We start from the raw sequence: 15006 nt of genomic DNA, 5'->3' as shown, positions 1-15006 counted from the left end.
CTGTGATGATTTATTGTCATTTTTCTGCTCGAAAATCGATTTCGCCGCTTTTAGAAAGAGACAATTCAAATATAGCCCCAACGCGACACTGGCGGGAGGCTGGAGCAGATCCAGATGTTGGCTATGTCAGTGTAAAAGTGTTCCCGAAGAAGATGACTCATCTCAAAGTCGGAGTACGTGTTAGACCACTCTCCCAAAGGTATGTTTTGATCGGACCCGAACCAATTTCCTATATTTAATCGAGCTATTTGTAATCCAAACAACGAAAGAAAAATACTGTAAAAAACATTCGTACGATGCAAAATACACGCTGTGCCATTAACATGTTTATTACACTAACAATCAAAAATTTTTTTCTGAGATTTGTTGTTGATCAGTGCTGTGGCGTAAACAAAGAACACGTCTCACGTGTGCACCATATCCCACGGAAACGTCTAATTTTAGTCTCAGCCGTGCAAAAAGTCACTGCACTCTTTCTCAGCTTCACCGTGTTTACCTCTTCTTTGCACGCTTTATTCTCAGCAGGAATTTGTTTTTTCAGAGAAGTGTCGGCAAAATCTGCTGTGGTTCTACAAGTTGACGATAATCGAACGGTGTCCGTCACAAATATCAAGGTAATAAATTGAAGAAGAGTAAGTGCCACTTTACACCGAATTAACGTGTGATTTATTTTAATTGAGATAAAATGAATGAAGCATTGCGATGCTAAAATTACGAAGGTAGACTCATAGTTCTAATTATAAAATAGGTCGGGGCTTGTTAAAGAGGGTTTAAAGAGGAGATAAGAATTGTGGAAGCTATTTTTGGGAGATTGGGAAAGAAGAACAGATGATGGGTGTCATAAAGAAAATGTTTATTTTTGTTGGGTTTTATTGCAGTGTGGTAGATGACAGTTGACTCGTTTTTATGTACATGAAGGTGAATTCTTCTTTTTTCCTCTTCATAATTTTATCGTCCATAAAGATCGCAATACAACCCAACAACAAAACGACATGTTTTCTGTTGTAAATGTCTCCACAACACATGTCTTCTCCAATCCGCCGATACAATCTCGCATTCATTCACTTCCAACTTTAATTTGACAAGTTTCGTGTTTTCCTTTGATCTAATTTTATCTTCAGGTGCCAGAACAGCACACAGGCGACAGTCGCGAACGGACCAGAAGATTCACCTTCGACTTCTGTTTTCCTGACAGTTCCACACAGGATGATGTATGTCATCTTTTGTATTTTTCTTTTTCTAAAATCTAATTGGTCACTATTTCGGTTGCTTGCACATAAATTTTCTATAGATTAAAGAGATTGCTTCAGGTGTTCCGGCCCGTTGAAAACGTCATCGGTCAAGCCATTAAAAAGAGATGTCATTCGTGCGTTTTGGCATATGGACAGAGTTCCTCAGGGAAGACGCATACGATGATGGGATTTCCACATGACCCAGGGGTCGTCCCGAGGCTGTGTCAAAAAATTTTTGGGTACTTGGAGGAGACGGCTGTTGGGGAGGAACACTCCACTAAAGTAGAAGTCAGGTGAGCAAAACCCGGCGCATCCACCATTTTCGTCAAAAAATTTCATTTTGTGCAGATCAAAATCTACTTTCAACTAAATTCTCTGACTATTAATTTACGATAACGCAACTGGTAAACCACCCATGCATCAACTTCCTCCTCCCACGCATCCTCTTCTCCATTACGCATTCATTCCAAACTCCCTTATCACCTCCAAAACAATGTTATTTCTCACCCTTCACACATGCAACGATGATTGTTTATCGATCAGGACTGGTCCAAAATCCACCCAACTCAAAATTACCAAAGTTGAATCGTTTCGCGCTATTTCCCCAGCGCATCAACCATGAAAAATAACAGTGAATTTCGTAACGACATGAAAAATTAATTATTGTTATGACAGCGGAAGCTTTCGTGCGAGTTACTTATCACTTTTACAACTCTCCGACAAGTTAAAGTGTGTTTCGACTAAATTCCAGACAGTATTCGTTGGTTCGCGGAGTTTGATGGTGTAGTCGCAACACGCGAAGACGATTTATGCGGATCTTAATCTTGAAAGTTTGGATTGCAGTTACTTGGAGATTTACAATGAAAAAGTCCGGGATTTGCTCAATGGGGGCAGCAGAGAGGGACTCAAAGTGAGGCAGCATCCGAAGAAGGGGCCCTACGTGCAAGGTAACCGAAATTAGTCGCAAACATGAAAGAGTTTCGTGTTTAAAGCAGTGCATGAAAATTTTTAATAAAAGTCGTGTCTGCAGTATTCGAGTACATATTTTTAGTCTCGGGTACATTTGAAAGAGCAATTTGGTTTAATCCGCCCCTGTAAAACTATTTGATGAGGCTTTAAAGTGCTCTTTCGTATCGATCTCTTAGTGTTGCGAATATAAATAAATATCAATCAAACTCTCCTAACTTTCCTGTTTATTTTTCTCTTTTTATTGTTGTTTTTCCGTGTAAAGATTCTGTTACACCAAACTGTATATTTTCTATCCAACAATACCACGTCCTTCCCATGTCACTTATGTAACTTTTTGCATAATCCCATCATGGGAACACCCATTCATTGTGCTCCATTTCCCAGGTCTCACTTTGCACCCAGCGTCGGACGTGTCGACTCTTCTCCACCTTCTGACGTCCGGTAATCTCAACCGCCGCGTCGGTGCCACCCCCACCAACCCCCAATCAAGCCGCAGTCACGCAGTCTTCATCCTCCACTTCGACGGCATCAAACTCACCCTTGTCGACCTCGCGGGTAGTGAAAGAGCCAACAGGTGTTACACCACTTCAAGATTCCGCGAGGGTGCAAACATCAACAAGAGTTTGGTGGCGTTGGGCAACGTCATCTCAGCTTTAGGTGAGTGTTGAACTTGGTGCGGCTAAAAATACACATGGCGCCGCTCTGGATTTCGTATTTCCAGCTGAAGACACCAAGTGTTCCAAGGGGATAAGGAGGAGGTTTGTTCCGTTTCGGGATTCGGTGTTGACATGGCTATTAAAAGACACGTTGGGAGGAAACTCCGACACTGTTTTGATTGCGAGTGAGTTGGCTTTACCTTCGTTTCAATTTCTGGAGTGTGTTTTGCAGCTATTTCTCCGTCGAGTGAGTGCTATAGTGAGACGGTGAATACTTTGAGGTTTGGGCAAAGAGCCAAGCTTATAGTTTCGATTCCAGTCGTTAATGAAGATCCGAAGGAGAAGACGATCAGGGAATTGAGAGCGGAAATTGTGAGACTGAAGGAGCTCATCAATTTGGGACAAGTGAGTACGAACCACAAAAAACCCAAAATTACATTGACCTTTTACCCCAGAAGCATTTCAGTTGATCCAAATTCCCCAAAGATTTTAATTTTAGCCCTCAACTCCATCAAAATCTTTTTTATCTTCATCGTTTTCGTTAATTTCTGGTTTTATTTTTAGCCCCAATTCCGACATTCCTCAAAAGTATCAACAAAAAAAAATTCGCGTTTATCCGCGTTCTTGTTTCCAGACCCCAATGTCCAACGACAACCTCAACACCACCGAGAAGCTCATCCCCGTGGTGAGTTTCACCGACGCCAACAAGCCCCCAACAGCTCGTCTTCGCCGCACGTACAGCGTCGACCACTCCACCAAAAAGCTCGAGCTACCAGCCCGAAAATTCGGCTCTGAGGAAGCCCTCCGTAAAGCCAAGTCCACGAAAACGGAGAAGAACCAAACTGAAATTAAATCGAAAGTCGATTCCATCCGCAGAGCTCCCGTTAAACCCCGTTCGCAGATAGTGGCGGCTGTCACGCATCGTCTGTACGCTAAAACGAAGAAGAAAGAAGTGGCGACGGATACTTCAGATCTACCGACTTTTGTGGCTCCTAAGGAATTGAGTATCTGCTCGAATGCGAGGTTGCAGCTGAAGGAATTGACGAGGAAAGCCCTGAGAGCGCATAAGTGGAAAAATGAAGAAACACAGACCGAACTGTTTCCGGTGTTGAGAGTGAAAGAAACTGCGACGGATGTGGATGATTTGAAGTCGTTGTTGTACGAGGTGAAGGATGCGGAAACGGAAACTGTGCCTTTGCCGATGGAAGACAAAGAAGTCAATTGCACGTTCCTGGATAGTCTTCAGAATGCTTTCGTTGTGACGAGGAGTTGTGGGACTCAATCACAGTCGAGTGTTTCGTTCACGAAGTACCTTCAGGAGCCTCCAAAGATTGAGGTGTTCAATCCACACACTGCCAATCCGATCTACACTTCTTCGGTCAACATTAACATCTCCCACAACTATATAAACAAGCAAAGAATCTGCGAGAGTGTCTCTGATGATAGTTTAGACGACCAAAATGTTTGCTTTCCAACGCCGGATTTAATCAGCAACCACAACTCCTTGGAGCCGCACAGTCATCCATCAACATCCAAAGAAACGCTTGAGAATCAAATCAGACACGCGACGTGTGAAACTCTCCCTGAAGAGGTCGAGGACTCGCTTAGTTTTGTCTGCAGCGTCCCTCTAACCACGACGGCGAAGTCTTCCACAGTTCCCCTTTGTTCAGAAAGAGTTGATTCCATTAACATTCCCAGTATCCACGCGCCCCAGGTTTGTCACCAAGGAGAAGCTCCCCAACGGTGCCAACACTTCACCCCGACAATCCCGGAACTCGCGCGTCCCACAATCATTGAACCACAATTGTACAGTGACGACACCATAACACTCATCGAACCGGTGGTGTTGAAATCCATAATGAAGCACCAAGAGTGTGACATCCCCGACTCTTTAGACTACCACCTGGCGAACTCCAAGAAGGTCCGTTTTAATAAGAAATCCGACGACAACGACAGAATGATGGAGGCCATGTCGGGCTTCTTAGAGGAGGCGACTCTTCTCATGAACAACCTCTCGATGGCGGCAACTCAACTCAACCAAGAACGCGAGTACGACGTGGAGGTTACCGTGAGCGGCTTGCAACAAAAGCGCAAGAAGAGAAGACGCGTCCTCAAGAATGCAAAGTGTCAAACTGAGGAAACTCCAACCAAATCTGATTATATTCAAACAGACCTGGATCTCACGAACAAGTACGAGCTTCTCCTGGAGGATTCCTGTCGCCGATTAGAAGAGAAGATAGCTGCAGCGAGTGATGACAACTTCTGGGATCATCACGAAGACACAAGCCTTGAGAGCAACCCGCGCACGTTCTCGGACTACGGAAGTCTCCCTAGGAGACGAAAGAGACACTCTTCGTGTACTCCTAGTGCGTATTTGCGGCAGTTGGCCACTATGAGAAAACAAGTGGTGGAGGCGTCACGTGAAGAACTTTCCAATAACAGTGATACATGAATGTAATGTTTTTATTACCATATTTATACATTTATTATTAATAAATAATCATGAGGTTTCTATACAATGGTGTTAATGGGTCCGTGACTGGTACCATCGTGCAAACTTTAAATGTCTCTTGAGGGTAACACAACACGATGGGTCATAAATATCGACGCTGTAAGGCGCGATTTGTCGCTAATTGCGACAATAAATGAAAAAGAAAAGAAAAAAGTGTGGATCGAAGACGGGGAGCTACTTTAAAAACCGGCGGGAAGAGCTACCATGCAAATTTATAAATAGATTTGTACGAAATGGCAGCATTTTTCGTTTGCGAACTTTGCAGTGTTGTTCTTACAGTCGACTTATCAAGACCAAGAGTATAAAGAGGATGGTTCTGGGAATAGAACCACGGGACTTCCCTGAAAGAGATCCTGAAAAAATAATATCTGTGATTTTTCACACTTACCGCCCCCTTTCTGCGGGACTAGGAAAAATAAAAGGGAGTTACGCCACTGGGTTCATGGTAATAAACAAAATCTTTAGGAAATACCTGTTGGGTAAAACAGCAAACTTCTTTTCTTCACGTAACCGGTCCCTGGAATGCGCAGCTCGCAATGAATCAAAGATCCGGGAGCTAACGAGTCAACCAAAGCGTTTGCTATCACGAAGACGGAGAACCTTCCACTGGGATGTCTGCTGGTGTTCCACTCAAGAGTCTGAAGCGGATTTCTGCAACCGAGAATGTACTTTTGGTTCTTTCGTTTCTTTCTACCCACTTATTGAAGAAGTCGTCCGACTTGTCCTTGTACAATATAAGTTTAGGAGCTGGAAACACGTCGTTGGCGTAACAAGTGAAATTAACACTGTGATGGTTCCCTTCTTCTTTTAATATCACGAAAGACCGCTCAGGTTCTGAAACACTGTCAGTATTTTGAGGAGTATTGTCCCAGTACTCACCAAATATTATCATGTTCTTCGTGCTGAAATCCTCGTCCGCGAAGGTGGACACAAAACATTTATACTCCCCTGCGATGTCCGTGGTCGGGTTCCATATCTTCATCGCCCTGTAGACGCTCTTCGGGTCGTCCGACGCCTTGTAAGTCAAATCAACTCTGCTCTTTAGCAAACCCAAACTTTGCGGCTTCTGGGGTGGAATCCACTGGTAGACCACCTCATCATTCAACAGCCACTTTACCACAAGCTCCGTGTCGTCAGGTCTAACTGAATAATTACAATCCAGAACGACGGAATTTCCGGAGTCATTTTTAACAGCGCTTGGCACTTTAACGTAGTTAATTTGAACAGCCACACACAACTCTAGAAATCAATTTTTACCCACTTTAGTATTAATAGGGGATGTTAAGGTCATCGGGGGTAATTCCACGCGTTTGAATAAAAATGCGTTGTGCTAATTTGATCATCAAAGGGTGCGTCAAAGCTGAATTTATTGGAGGCATCCACGTGGAAAAACTCTAGTCGAGCGGAATGGGAATAATAAAAACAAACATACTCAAGGAATTACATACAACAAAGGGATGTCACCACCGGAGGGAAAGCGTCTTTCTTACCCCAAGTCACGAAGAACAAGAAGATTCCACAAAGAAAGCGCATTTTCGTTTAAAATTTGAATGGTGCGTTCCGTGGCGGACTTGCAGAGGGTGGTTAGCTTTGTGACGCGCGCGGGTCACGAGTCGGGACATGCGCGCCACTGCTGGAGTTCCGACACAGCCCCTTTTTCTACGACACTGCTTGGGATTGACAGCATCTTGTCACGCTGGTGTATATTTGGTTGCATAACCTGTTTCTTTTGACAGGTTGAACAGTGACGTTTACCTCGAGTTTTTTTTTAATTAAACTTCATTAACATTAAAAACGCCGGTAATTTATTAAAAAACTGTAAAAACGGTGATTGCTATTTATGTGGTGCACTTTGGCTTCGCTTCTAGAACATTCAAGTCCGACCTCAAGACGATGTTGACACTCTCTTTTAGAAATCTAATCAAGAATACCGCAAATCGGGCCCTTCAGACCAGTTTCTTGAGAACGAAGTCGTCCAAGAGTGAGCTCAATGATAATGATAAACTTCAAGAGGCTGCTTTGGATGAGAATTTGTTTTTGGTGGATGAAAACGATAAAGTTATAGGGACTTCATCGAAGAGGGTTTGTCATAAAGTGTCCAAGGAGGGGGATATTCCCTTGCACCGCGCATTTAGTGTTTTTCTATTCAACAGTCATGGGGACCTTCTGTTGCAGAAGAGGTCCCCTGAGAAGGTACATAACCTCATTTTGTAGCTCTTGTGACCCGTCATTTTTTAGATCACGTTCCCGAATTTGTACACCAATTCCTGCTGCAGCCACCCGATTGCAGACGTTCCCGGGGAAGATGAAGAAAAAGACGCTTTAGGGGTCAAAAAGGCGGCGCAGAGGCGGATGAATCACGAGCTGGGGATACCAATAGACAAGCTACCTTTGGAGAAATTTAATTATATTACAAGAATTCATTATAAGGATGAAGGAAATGGGCAATGGGGGGAACATGAAATTGACTATGTACTCTTCTTCCAAGGAGACGTCCCTGTTAAACCCAATCCAAATGAAATCTCTGAAATTAGTTTTATTCCAAGAGATGATGTGGATGAACATGTTCCAACATTGGGGACGTTGACCCCGTGGTTCCATTTGATATTGAAACATAGACTCAAGTTGTGGTGGGACAACCTGCATGACTTAGACCAGTTCAAGGATCATCAAAAAATTACAAAGTTGGGTTTAATTAAACAATAGTTGATTTTGAGGTCTGAAGATAATTTATAAGTTGGAAAGTTGTTTGGAGTTTTATTGTATGCCTAACAACAGTTTTTTAATTGTACATACGGTATTACTGTCGTAAATAAAGGTACCTATTTAAATTTCAAGGCGTAAAATCTCCAAAAATAGCCCCACATGCAAAGTGAAGTTAGGCGAAATGTCAAAGGTGATAAAAAGACGGTTCGAGGACAAACAAATTGTTATCTTCACTGTGATCTACATCAAAAACAATTTCTTTTCTTTTTCTATAAATAACTGAAGTTTTGAATTTAATTAAAAACCCCGCCTCAATTTAGAGATTTTCTTACTGAACAGTTGGTACTAATTTCCACTAAGTAGTGTTGTGCTGAATTTGAAATTTGTGTTAATTTTATATTTCCCGTATTTTGCATAGAAAAACTAGATAATTATAATGTGACCAACTCTACGCGTAATTTTCTAACTTGTGCCTGTGCGAACTTCCTTGGTTCCGATTTTCTAAACATAACCTCAAACTTTTCATTCCTGCCCAATAATGACTGACCCGTGCCAGAATTTGCAATCTTCCCTTTCAGGAATCCTCCAGGACCTCTTATCCATGTCTGCCTCTGTCATCAAACGATCCACTCGTTATCTTACGAATGTAAACTCCCTGGACCCCAGTTCAGTTGAGAGTGTCTCCTCAAATGTACATTCTCTTATGGAAAAAATGAACACGAATTTACAAGCGTTTATGACGACGTATGATACTGCCGTTACTACGTACAAAGAGGCCCTTAAAAATGGAGACTCCAAGAATTGTGATACTCCAAAGAAAAAACTTAGTCTTAGTTTAAAAAGGAATGCTGATAGTGATATAGAATTTACGACTTCAGATGAGGGTAAGTTGAAATTTTATTACAAATAACTTAATAACTTATCATTGGGATGATTTAGAGACGACACCTAAGAAACAAAGCTCACAGTCTTCCGCTATTAAAAACGAGACTCTTGTCCCAAAAGATGAAGATGATGTTAGTGATACAGATAGTCAGAAAACGATAATGAATTTTGATGTGCCTGTAACAAATGATGCCATACAAGGTGCAGTAAAATGACTTGGTTTTTAATTTTGTCTCAGGTCTTTTAGATGGAGAGTCTGATGATTTGAACACTATGTTAGATGAGTTGAACAAAAATGATGAAAATCAAGACCCGAAAACAACAGCACGTGCCAAATCAATGAGTTTTGATTTTGACGACGACGATGGTAAATGTTTCTTTACCAATTTTCAAGTTTTGACAAAAATATTCTAGTTGAACTCCTCACTGCAGCTGAGAATGTGGAAAAGACTGAAAAGGAGACTGAAAACCAAACTACAAATCACTCCCTTTTAGATTTATTGAATAAAGCGCTTCCAGAGAGCCCCGAGGAAATGACGGAGGCTGATGGGGACGAAGCCGTGAAGATTCTAGAAGACGAAATTTCGTACTCCACTGAAACAGAGTCAGACGACTCTTTATCATTAAGTGAAAGTTCCGACAATGATTCAAGTGACGATTGGAAACCAAGTCATCAATCTCGATACGAATTTGATAGTGTTTCAGATACAGAAACGTCTGAAGAAGAACCAGAAGTCCAACTGAAAGAACTTGTCATAAATATGAAAACGAAACTTGACCACATGAGCGACTCTGAAATCGATCGGTAAAGTTTCGAACTGCGCTGACTTCAATAACATTTTTTCCAGGTTGTGCAATCTTGAAAATATCAACAAACGCAAATGTCTCAGAGCTCTGGATAACTTGAGGAAAAAACGGCGGAAACGAATCCGACTTTTGAGTTCATCGTCTTCTTCCTCATTATCGTCCGATATTCCAACTCCAATATCTAATAGTCCAACTCCAGATCTCGAGGCGGACGACCCTCTTCCTCAAGACGCCGCTCCTAATATTGAAGACTTAGCAGATCAAATAGCTGATAATCTAGCCAAAGAAGATGAAGTCGAAATTAGCTCAGATAGCGAAGACGAGCCAGAACCCGAAAAAAAGAAGAAAACGAAGAAGGAATCAAACAAAGAGCCCGATGTAGAAAAAGATCCAAAACCGGAAAAAAAGATCGGAAGCTGGAGGAACGAGATCTTTTTCGGTACGAGTTCAGAAAGCGAAGACGATCCAGATGTAGTTCTAAATGATCCGTTGGTCGAAAAGGTCGACGAGGATGAAGACAGTAAAGAGAAAACACAGTTGAAGATTGCCAACGATGGCGATGACGAAACAATGGTGATTACCGATTCAGCCGAGTCGAATTCAGACAGCGATGATGATGTAACTTTGTAAGTTAAACTTGAGGGTCCCCAACAAACTAACTTCTTATTACAGCGTCTCGGAGGGGCCTAACGAAAGTCCTGGTCAACGCGGCCGAAGAAACATCCGCGCTATCATCACCGATAATGAGCTCAACGCGTTAACACAGCGGGCCAAAAACGAAGAAGATGAAAGAATCCAGCGTTTGGAGGAACACACCAAAACCGTGCGTTTCTTTTGTTTTTTCTTCACTTTTTAACGTTTTTCTGCAGATTGAGTCGATTCAGTCGCAACGAGAGCTGTCGCAATTCGAAGTGTCACAACGGGAGGAGTTTGTCTTGGACATGGATGTTACGACTGGGACGCCTCTGATTACCGTCGATTACAACTTGGCGAAGATGTTGAAACCGCATCAGAAGGAAGGTGTGACTTTTATGTGGGAGGCTTGCTATGAGAGCGTTGCGATGTTGAAGAAGAAACCGGGAACTGGATGTATTCTTGCTCACTGTATGGGTTTGGGGAAGACGTTACAGGTTATCACCTTGATCCACACACTTTTTAAGCATAGTGTCACAAACACCAAACACGTGCTTGTTATATGTCCGTTGTCTACTGTTACTAACTGGAAGAATGAGTTCAAGAAGTCGCTCAAGAACGTGGGGACGCAGGTGCAGACGTCGCTGATAACGCGGCGCTATTTCATTATGTAAGTCTTAAAGTTGATATCAATATCTATTTAAATTTAGCATGTAAAATAATGCCAAAGCCTTTTCGCATTTTTGTTTTTTCGCCATAGGAAAGGTGACGTGACCGGAAAAATCAGAACTATTAAATCCTGGCGAGAATCTGGTGGCGTCCTAGTCATGGGCTACGAGACTTTCCAAATCCTCACCAACAAAAAACTATCAACTCGAGTGTCTGCTCAGGGTATAAAAACGGCCTATGAAGGCCTCGTCAATCCAGGTCCGGACTTAATAGTCTGTGATGAAGGCCACCAGCTCAAAAACGACAAAACTTTGAGATCCAAAGCGCTGGTGCAAGTGAAGACGAAACGAAGAATTGTGTTGACAGGGACACCGCTGCAGAACAATCTGAAAGAATGTAAGAGAATGAGACGTGGTAACTTGTACTGATCGTGTGTTTCAGACTATTGGATGGTGAACTTCGTTAAACCACATCTTCTGGGAACCGACAAAGAGTACTTGAATCGGTTTGCTACTCCTATTACGAACGGGCAGTACTATGATTCTAGACCTGAAGATATCAAGTTGATGAAAAAGCGGACGCATGTGCTTAACAAGCTTTTGAAAAAGACTATTCATGTGAGTTGGACTGTTTATAAGATTAAAGTGTACAGTTCTTGTTGTAGAGAGTAGAGTCCGGAGTTCTGGCGTCGTACCTCCCGGAAATTATTGACTATACAATTTTCGTCAAGCTGGGGCCAGTACAGATGGAACTGTACCAAAAGTATATTTATTTAGTAAAAACGAGCGCTAAAGAATTGCGCACTGGTTACTTGGCTGATGTCATGATGCTCAACATCAACAATCTTCATCCTTACGCCCTTCAGTTACATGTAATTTTTATTTAAGTTTTCAAAAGTTCTATACAAATTAAGTACCATTTTAGTACAACAGAACCAAGTCGAAAAAAAAGAAGAAACAACGAACAGAAGACGGCTTTTCAGAGGACGACGAACACGAATCCGCCAACGAAAGAGTCGCTCGCGACTGGTTCAAATCGTCCATTCCTGAAGACGTGGCCCGCAATGTGGACCACAGCCCCAAACTAAGACTGATTTTAAATATCGTCGACGAAGCAACTCTTCAAGGAGACAAAGTGTATGTCGTCCAAAAACCAAAACATTTTCTCACTTTTTCTTTAGATTGATTTTTTGTCAGCGGAGAGCAGAGCTAGATCTTATCGAACACTTCCTAAAGACGTGCGGAACGTCAATTTGTCCTTCCTGGCGGCCCAATTTTGATTACTACAGAATGGATGGTGAAACGTGTATAGACAATCGTGATACACTTTGCACAAATTTCAATGCTAATGCTCTAGCGAAAGTATTTTTACTAACTCACCGCGTTGGGGGTTTGGGGTTGAATCTTATAGGGGCGAATCGCGTGATCATGATCGGGTCTAATCACAACCCCTCGTTGGATGCTCAGAGTATGTACAGGGTGTACAGGTTTGGTCAGAGCAAGAAGTGTTTTATTTACAGGCTGTTGTCTCTGGTAAGTCGCCTTTGTGACAAATTTTGTTTTAGTTGGGTTGTTTTAGGCGACCATGGAGGAGAAGATTTATCATCGATGCGTGGTTAAGTTACATTTATCAGGGACAGTTGTGGATAAACTCCACTTCACGAGGAAGATCACCTCGACGGATCTACAAGAGATGTATAATGTTGATTTTAGACTGTACACGGCGGAACGACCCATTCCGACAGTACCAACGGACAAACTATTGGCACAACTGCTGCGAAACACTCTTGATATCTACAAGTACCATCCTCACAATTCCCTGTTGGAAAATCGCCCAGAGGACGAGCTTACCGACGAAGACAAGACTTTAGCGTGGGAGGAATTCAACAACATGGAAGAAGCTGCGAGTATGTAATTGCTTGGTGTCGCTTTCTTAATGTTGCACTTGTTTACCTTAGAATTAGAAGCACGAAATCTATTAAACAACCAAGTTACCAGACCACCCGTTTACCCTGTCAACCTTGCAATTCCACTCGGAAGTAAATATGACTTAACTTATTTTACAGCGACTTATTTTTTATTCCAGGGGCTAATACTTCGATGGTACCAAACCCAATGAACAACAATGTTCGAGGCTTTATCCCGTAAGTGTTGGTACAACTGAGTTGTTCGTTTTCAACCGATTTTTGCAGGAAAAATCTATGGACCAATGGTACGCCTATCACTACTCCACAGAACTTATTTACCGTGTTTAAAAATAATCCGCGGCCCTTCCCGCGTCCACCGAACACTACCATACGTTTGGTTGGTAACCCTGCGGCCGTCGCGAATAACAACCAAATGTGGAGACCAAATTCGAGTATTCATTATCCAACATCAGAAACCCTACAGAATTTAAGGGAAAACGTTAAAAAAGTGATACGGGAGCAACCAAGACACAACGAAGCGAGTCCGAGCGGCGAATTTAATTATTCCTTAAATAAAATTTTGTGATTTTTCAGTTGTATTTTGTTGGTTAATGAATGAATCTTTCTTTGCATAGATTTGTTTTAATCGGACCTGTTTGCTTTTACAGCAAAGACGCCGTTTAGGATGTTAAAATCGGCGATCAAGTCAACGGAGAAAGACGAGGGGATTGCTTTAATAAGGATGTTGAAGGATAAGCTGGCTTAAGTTAAGTAGCTAAGGTGAGTTTCTAGACATTAGGATGATTCAATTGTTTTTTTTTGCAGGGAAAGTGTGGTCACACTGACAATTTTTGAATCTGTCTCAGCAGTTTGCTCAATCAGGTCAGGCTTCAGAGATATTCTTATATCATGACTTTTTTTCTCCTATTATGAATTGGAAAGGCAATTATAATGTTTTTAAACTGGTTGGAGTTGTGAACATGTTTAGGAAAAAGGGATTTTATATCTGGCTGCAAAATAAAAGCGGACCATTGTAGAAAATTTTTATTATCTCTATGTAAAAAATTGATCAATTTACTCAGTAGCATCAGCCTTATCTACACTGAAAGGTTCCTCGATGGTCTCAGCGCCCGAGTCAGCGATAACAACCTCTTTTGCAGGTTTATCTCTGCTATCAGTCTTGGTACTTTCAATCTTGCGGACAATGTCCATTCCTTTCAGTATTTTTCCAAAAACGACGTGTCTTCCATCCAACCAAGAAGTCTTCTTTGTGGTGATGAAGAACTGTGAGCCATTGGTGTCTTTTCCAGCGTTGGCCATGGACAACCATCCAGCTCCATAATGCTTGAGCTTGAAGTTCTCGTCCTCGAAACGTTCGCCGTAAATGCTGCGACCTATTATCAAATTAATTTAAATTACTTAACAAAAGCCCACGAACCTCCTGTTCCGTCGCCTTTTGTGAAATCGCCTCCTTGAATCATGAAATCTTTGATAACTCTATGGAATTTGCTGCCTTTGTATCCCTCGCCCACGGGTTTTTGCGCCAACTCCTTGAAGTTTTGGACAGTTTTCGGGACGGTTTTGCCAAAGAGGCCGATTTCGATACGGCCCACAGCTTCATCGCCGATGGTGATGTCGAACCAAACCTGTTTTTACGTTTTATTTATATAATAAAAAGGTCGTAAAGATTACCTTATCGGTGACTTTGGGGCCTTTTTTCTCGTCGCAAGCGACGAAGGCACACAATGTCACGAAAACACAACACAACAATATTTTGCTGACCATCTTCTTCGGACAAAGAACCGGCGCTAAATGAATGTTAATAACCTCGGAGATTTCCTCTCTCTTCTTGGGAGACTTGGGACGAATAGAAAGCAGCCACGAAAAATCCGTGATAGGTCGAATGCGATGATGTCAATGCCACGCAAATCGAAATGTCAAACTTATTTACGTCAAGTTGAGGTTATATTCGTTGACAACACAAAAGTGGGGGACCAATAAGAGAAGCTCGCCCAGTCACGTGGCTAGCAA

General features: G+C 42.2%; 5 protein-coding genes across 8 annotated transcripts; 3 read left to right on the top strand and 2 right to left on the bottom strand.

Annotated features, from left to right (window-relative positions):
- Positions 1–65: 65 nt before the first annotated feature.
- On the top strand, positions 66–5370 carry LOC148181569 (uncharacterized). The gene is made up of 9 exons (XM_088033246.1): positions 66–199; positions 542–614; positions 1122–1211; positions 1311–1525; positions 2076–2179; positions 2586–2858; positions 2923–3042; positions 3090–3262; positions 3492–5370. Exons 1-9 carry the CDS (start codon positions 153–155, stop codon positions 5307–5309), a joined length of 2913 nt encoding a protein of 970 aa, XP_087889372.1. The 5' UTR covers positions 66–152; the 3' UTR covers positions 5310–5370.
- LOC148181568 (uncharacterized) lies at positions 5307–6952 on the bottom strand. 2 transcript variants are annotated; one of them, XM_088033254.1, is made up of 6 exons: positions 6860–6952; positions 6249–6608; positions 6068–6203; positions 5842–6020; positions 5758–5775; positions 5307–5710 (listed from the first exon to the last, which is right to left on the bottom strand). In XM_088033254.1, exons 1-6 carry the CDS (start codon positions 6900–6902, stop codon positions 5643–5645), a joined length of 804 nt encoding a protein of 267 aa, XP_087889380.1. In that variant the 5' UTR covers positions 6903–6952; the 3' UTR covers positions 5307–5642. The 2 variants fall into 2 exon arrangements, with proteins under 2 accessions (XP_087889380.1, XP_087889388.1); XM_088033262.1 differs by lacking the exon at positions 5758–5775 and having other exon boundaries at positions 5307–5722.
- Positions 6953–7092: 140 nt separating this feature from the next.
- Positions 7093–8206, top strand: Idi (Isopentenyl-diphosphate delta isomerase). The gene is made up of 2 exons (XM_088033272.1): positions 7093–7562; positions 7608–8206. The coding sequence occupies exons 1-2, from the start codon at positions 7263–7265 to the stop codon at positions 8073–8075; spliced, it is 768 nt and encodes a 255-aa protein (XP_087889398.1). The 5' UTR covers positions 7093–7262; the 3' UTR covers positions 8076–8206.
- Positions 8207–8383: 177 nt separating this feature from the next.
- LOC148181566 (chromatin remodeler ATRX homolog) lies at positions 8384–13607 on the top strand. Of its 3 annotated transcripts, XM_088031640.1 has the most exons (17): positions 8384–8959; positions 9015–9161; positions 9199–9327; positions 9375–9611; positions 9666–9765; positions 9809–10393; positions 10440–10590; positions 10637–11070; positions 11161–11465; positions 11511–11686; positions 11734–11940; positions 11994–12205; positions 12250–12601; positions 12648–12975; positions 13027–13107; positions 13155–13212; positions 13261–13607. In XM_088031640.1, the coding sequence occupies exons 1-17, from the start codon at positions 8614–8616 to the stop codon at positions 13559–13561; spliced, it is 4149 nt and encodes a 1382-aa protein (XP_087887766.1). In that variant the 5' UTR covers positions 8384–8613; the 3' UTR covers positions 13562–13607. The 3 variants fall into 3 exon arrangements, with proteins under 3 accessions (XP_087887766.1, XP_087887756.1, XP_087887772.1); XM_088031630.1 differs by having other exon boundaries at positions 9375–9765; XM_088031646.1 differs by lacking the exon at positions 13027–13107 and having other exon boundaries at positions 9375–9765.
- Positions 13608–14006: 399 nt separating this feature from the next.
- LOC148181565 (peptidyl-prolyl cis-trans isomerase B) lies at positions 14007–14922 on the bottom strand. Its single transcript, XM_088031668.1, has 3 exons — positions 14668–14922; positions 14414–14621; positions 14007–14369 (listed from the first exon to the last, which is right to left on the bottom strand). The coding sequence occupies exons 1-3, from the start codon at positions 14758–14760 to the stop codon at positions 14050–14052; spliced, it is 621 nt and encodes a 206-aa protein (XP_087887794.1). The 5' UTR covers positions 14761–14922; the 3' UTR covers positions 14007–14049.
- Between the last annotated feature and the right edge of the window lie 84 nt (positions 14923–15006).

Source organism: Gnatocerus cornutus, chromosome 1 (assembly GCF_029298725.1).
Source record: "Gnatocerus cornutus isolate USDA-ARS CGAHR chromosome 1, icGnaCorn1.1, whole genome shotgun sequence".
Lineage (NCBI taxonomy): Eukaryota > Metazoa > Arthropoda > Insecta > Coleoptera > Tenebrionidae > Gnatocerus > Gnatocerus cornutus.
Note: the sequence above shows the minus strand (reverse complement) of the source record. Positions and strands in the feature narration are given on the sequence as shown.